Genomic DNA, 5,792 nt, shown 5'->3' on the forward strand with positions numbered 1-5,792 from the left:
ATTAATATAAGATACTCTGTCCTTATAGTTTTATATTTACCTTTACTCACTGGCAGAGAGTATTTAGCTATAACTCTTTTAATCTTATCTAACTTATAATAATTAGGATCTCCCTTAATATATATAAGAGCTGGTTTATTAAGCTTCTAATAGAATAAATTATTATTACAGTAGTATTCTAGATTAAATATATAATATTTAATTTCTAGGAAGATTTAAAGCGGTTATTAATCTAGATTATAATATAATTAATTAGAAGATACTATTTTATAACTAATAAGACTATTATTAATAATATAAATTTAATAAATACCATATATTAATTATTCTTAAACTAGTAAAAGTACCTTAGATTAACTATTTTTAACCGTTTTAGATTAATATAGATATCTATAAAAATAATTCTTTTACTATAGAATATTAGCTAGCTCTTCTCTAATATAATACTATAGTTATAGATACTATAGACTACTTAAGTTTTCTAAAAAGTAAAAAATAATATAAATAATTATGTTATTTATGTAACTAGGAAAGATAAGATAAATCTAAGTTATTAAAGTTAATAAATTTAAGGTAAACTTAATTATCATTCTTTAATTCATATTTTAACTATTCTTTACCTTAAATAAAATAGATAATATTAACTTTATATCTTCTTGTATAAAGATATATTAAATCTTGTTTACTAATAATAGTAATAGCTTTAAGATAGACCTAGACCATATTAACTTTAATATCAGATTAATCTTACTACAGAGAATGTAACTAATATTTAGATAAAATTAATCTAGATATATAACTACTTAAACTTTTTTAAGATAAGTATAATTACTATAGTTATATTTATTTAGAGCTAAATAAGATACAGTTATTATTTTAATTTTAATTTCTCTTCTTTATTCTTTCTATAGTATTTAAGTTATATTAAAAGGTATCTAACATTAAGCCTATTTCTATATATAATAATAAGTATAGTAAGAATACTATAATAAAGTAGCTTTAGTAGATTAATTATTATTTTTCAAATAAGTAAACTCTCAGAGAAAATACTATTAAACTTAAAAAGGTTATAGAAGTTAAGTATTATTTTATAGGCTAGACTAGAAAATAATAGAATTATAAGTAAAAAATAAATATAATTTAATAATTATACCTATACATGCTCCAGCTCACACCACGCTAACCCATACATAACCAACTTCTAGTGAGACTTTATGGCCAATCCTACACATATAGTATAAATAGCCGACTGATGATCCCATTTACTTACATATTCCTAAAAAGCACCCTGTAAACATATACAGCCAAGTCCAACCTAAGAGGAGAAGAGGTTAGGAGTATCAGAATAAAATACATGTACCAGCAACCAGCTACGTATACCAGCGTTATACATCTAACTATTATTTTGAGGTCAGGGATTGAGGCATCAATCATTGCACATTGCACATAATATTATAATATGATGACAATAGCTACAAGTAGTGATATACTTATAGCTGAACATCATTATTAAGAAGCCGAACTTCATCACCAGGCTGAAATGCAGGGAGGCCAATAAAAGGGCAGCCCTATAGATGATAGCCCGTATGGTCAGACACCATTCCGATGAAGAGAGGGACATTTAGAGAATTCATACCTCACAGCGAAAAGCATCACCTAGGGAGCAATTTCCACAGCTCCCGACCTTTCCCTGCACAGTGAAGTCTACCTCAGCCAGATCACCATGTAACAACTTCATTGCGTCAAGTTGCTCGTCAGCATCAGCTCTCTTGGCTGCATCCTCCTCCTCTAATTTCTGCGCGAGGCCGCAAGTACAATCCTTACAAGCTCGGCGGCGCTTCCCTGCTTTGGGGCGGCATTCTGGCGCTGGTCCACCTGTCAGTTGTGGTTGACGGACACATAAACTCAAGTCGAACGATGAGGGTCCCAATGATGCCTAAATGAGAATCACATCACATGAAGAACACTTACGCTGTATGATTGGTGCTGAAAGCTCACTGTCATCCAGAAGATCGTCCTCGTTGATAAGTTCATCATCAGAAACCTCGTTATTATCCATTGTAGCTGCTGAAACAATGTTCTCATGAATTTTCTGAGACCCAGCAACAGTGACTCTATCATCACCACTGGGGTTTTTACCTTCGGAAACCCCACGTGGGAACGGATGTTCTGCAGCTGATTCCTCCAAACTAAGCGGTGGCCCAGCAAGATGGTTGTGTTTCCTCCCAAGCCGCAATGGAACAGCCTGCATCTCCTCGACATCAGGTTTCACGTATTTGCCATTGCCAGCATGTATAAGCCCAGCCAGAATCGCTTCGTTGTGATCAAACGCACCCCCGGACGCTGCATCCTGACCGTAAATATACCCACCTTTTCTGAGAGATTTAACAATTTGATTGAATGTCCGGCGGTTTATAAGTTTCAGACTCTCAGCAAAGGAGTTATCTCCACCTGCTAGGATGACGATACTAGAGTATGTTGATTCTGGCAATGACGCAAGACCAAGGGTCAAACGGTCAAGCATCTGAAGATCAGTTGCATTGCGATTGTATGACTGAAGGGTCTCATTTAATTTCCCAGGTTGGGATGAGAGGGATGGGGGGGATAGTAAAAGAGTTTGTTTAGCCATTGAATGCCTGGACTTTTGTTTGTATTCAACAAAAATTAGGACTTCCTATCCTTGATAAAGGTGAAGACTGACATGGTCATCTTTCTACTAAATATTTGTATTATTAATACAGGTTCACAATAATACCTTATCAAACAAGAGTAGATGGATACAACCTGATTAGTAATATTGATTGTGTAAATTATTACTGTGATAGGCCTGTATCCGTGCCAGTGCACCACACCATAACCACTATTACCACCATAACCGCCATCACTAAGGTATATAAAGGTACATACTCCCTACACAGTCCCTAAGTCTAATATCTTAGGTATTCACTAGGGGTAATATTCTTTAGATAGTAATACTAAAATATCAAGAGCGAACATCTTATAATTCAAAGCCTTTTAAGAGTTTTAACCAAAAATTAAAGATATGAGAATGTGTAAAATTTCCTCTCTAGAAAACTCTTTCTTAGAGAAAAACATAAAAAGTGATTATTTTATGTTAACACTTGTAATTTTCCTTTCTAATAGTAAAGACGGTAATAAAAGATAGACACTTATATATCTGAATAATAATAAACTAGAAAAAACTAAATATATATATACCTAGATTGAATAATCTATATGTACCTTTTACATGGTGATGCTATATAAAAGGTACATGGTGGTTATGCATGCATGCTGTGGTTGGCGGTTATGGTATAGCACACCCACACTAGCTAAGACACAGATATATGCCTCCCTCCTAGCTGCTAATCTCCCACCAGCCTTTATTACTTAGACTCTCATTTGGTCATTCCCTAACGCATCCATTAAACATGTATCTAATTCTAAGTACTAGATATTAAGCCAGTGAATGTACCTTATGTATAGATGCCAGGCAGCCAGAGTATAATGATATAATCTAACCTATAAGTTAAAAACAAATTATAGAAGGTCTTTTACCTTACTTAGGATTAGTACAGCCCAGCATTGGGGTTCTTGCACTAAAGCTAGTGAAATAAATCAGTCACCAACCAACCCTTCTATCTAGTTTTTATTTACTTCTGTTAGTTATTTATATATACTTAACATATCCCATACTAATGGTATTATAACTGAACAGCCAGCCTCTTTAGGGTTGACTATACCTCATTATCTATTTTTATCATGCAGGGGAATAACAGTGGAGAAGCCGAGAAGGCTTAATAATTAGCTAAACAACAACACTGATAATAATTAATTCTGCAGAATGATAGATCCAAAGTCCCCACTTTGGAATTTGGATATAGCCACCATAGTCTATAACTCCTCCTTCAGGCCTCTTAAGTGGCAATCATTAATCTCGCCCCCAGCTCAGCCAGCTGAGATGGATCCAAGGGGAATTAAGGTAGCAGGCACTCACTGATTTCAGCCCTGACTAAAATAAGGGAATCCATGAGGGAATCTACGGGGTTTCGGCATAGCCTAGGTGCCTATAATACATATGTACACCGGCGGTGCAGTCTGCAAAGACAGCCGCTGGTTAGATAGTCACCACTCACTAGGAGCCTCTAGCACGGCCCAGCTCGGTGCTGAAACAAAGTAAGGAATTAATCAATTAATTAATCAATCAACCAGCCAGGCCTCTTAAGACCTCTCTGTTGTCTGCCACCTTTCTTAAGACCCTGGGGTTCTTACTATTTAGCCTAGAGTTATATTCAGTCTGAGTTCAGGTGAGTTCACCCTTAGAACCAAACTGTGACTGACCATTATTCATTAAGATAACTATTTAACTTAGTAATTACTAATTTCTATGATTTCTCTATAAATTCTGATATCACTGGGTAGCCTAGTATCTAGTCTAGAAACTATTACAAATTAATTATTTCTTATATAATGAATAAGATTAATGTGTAATTTATTTCAACTACTATATAACTATAATTTTTATTCAAGAGACTAAATATAAATCCATAAGAGATTTTAATCAGATATAACTATATAAATACTATTCATACTATAATATTAAGAAGACTTTAATTTAAGAATGGTTAAATTTTCAAGATAACTAAACTTATTTTTAGGTTACTCTTCTTATAACTATATAAAGATTTTTAAAATAATAATAATATTTTATCTTTTATATAAACTACTTAAAGAATAATAATTAGATAGTAAAATATATATTAAACGGATCTAAGGACTTTATATTAATAATATTAATACTAAGGGTACCTATATTTTATAAAAAAGATAAACTTTATTATATAAAATTAGAAGACAAGCTAAAGAAGAAAAAATAAGAAAATTAAGAAAATAAGTAATTAAATTTTATTATATCTCTAAACTTTAAAGCTTATATTAGTTAGTTAGATCTAGGATTCTAGGATTTTTATGTCTTATATACTATAGATTAAATATAGAAATATTTAAAAATATTAAAAAAACTGCCAAAGTTACTATAAATTATGATTTCTGGAGTGAAAATATCCAAGTAATATCACTTAAAGATTATTAAAAATTTATTAACACTTAATTCTTTAATCATATAATAAGATTAGGTCTAAATCTAAATAGGCTAAACCTTATATTTACTAAGGATTAGAAAGAATAACTTATAATTCAATAATCTATAGTAATATTTATATAAGCCTTGATTAATATTTAGGAATTAGGAAAGATAATAAGCAATTAATTTAAATATTTTTAATACAATACTAGTAATATAGAATATAAGAATTGCTGCTCTAATTAATATTGTACTGGTAATATAGATATAGATATTATAATAATAACTATGAATAATATAAGTAGTAATAATATTAATTTATTATATTGATATCTAATAGTATAAAGAATTTCTATAAAATATTAGAAAAAGCTAGTTAATAGATCTACAGTATGTGATAAATAATAGATATAGAATCTTTTTTTCTTAGATATACTCCTCTTTAGTTCTTCTATATAGGTATAAACAGACTATTAATGAGAAAAGTAAAATTTCATTATTCTATAGTAGTCCTTATAAACTACTAATACATTATGGGATAATCTAGACTAATAATTAAAATTCATTAAAATCTATATGTATATTTATATAAAGAAGTATCAAAGTAAGAGGATCTAGAACTAAGAATATTACTAAATATAAATTACTCTATTCTATAAATATCAAAGATCAGTCTATCTTAGAAAAATAATATAAACTCTTACCAAGT

At 30.8% G+C, this 5,792-nt stretch overlaps 1 protein-coding gene across 1 annotated transcript; it reads right to left on the reverse strand.

Moving 5' to 3' along the window:
• Positions 1 to 1,636: 1,636 nt before the first annotated feature.
• On the reverse strand, positions 1,637 to 2,629 carry Asppvi_002987 (electron carrier; the record flags this gene model as incomplete). Its single annotated transcript, XM_043298959.1, has 2 exons — positions 1,637 to 1,866; positions 1,972 to 2,629. Coding segments are annotated over 2 exons (888 nt in total), but the record flags the coding sequence as incomplete, so codon positions are not given.
• Positions 2,630 to 5,792: the final 3,163 nt, after the last annotated feature.

This window comes from Aspergillus pseudoviridinutans, assembly GCF_018340605.1.
Source record: "Aspergillus pseudoviridinutans IFM 55266 DNA, scaffold_2, whole genome shotgun sequence".
NCBI lineage: Eukaryota > Fungi > Ascomycota > Eurotiomycetes > Eurotiales > Aspergillaceae > Aspergillus > Aspergillus pseudoviridinutans.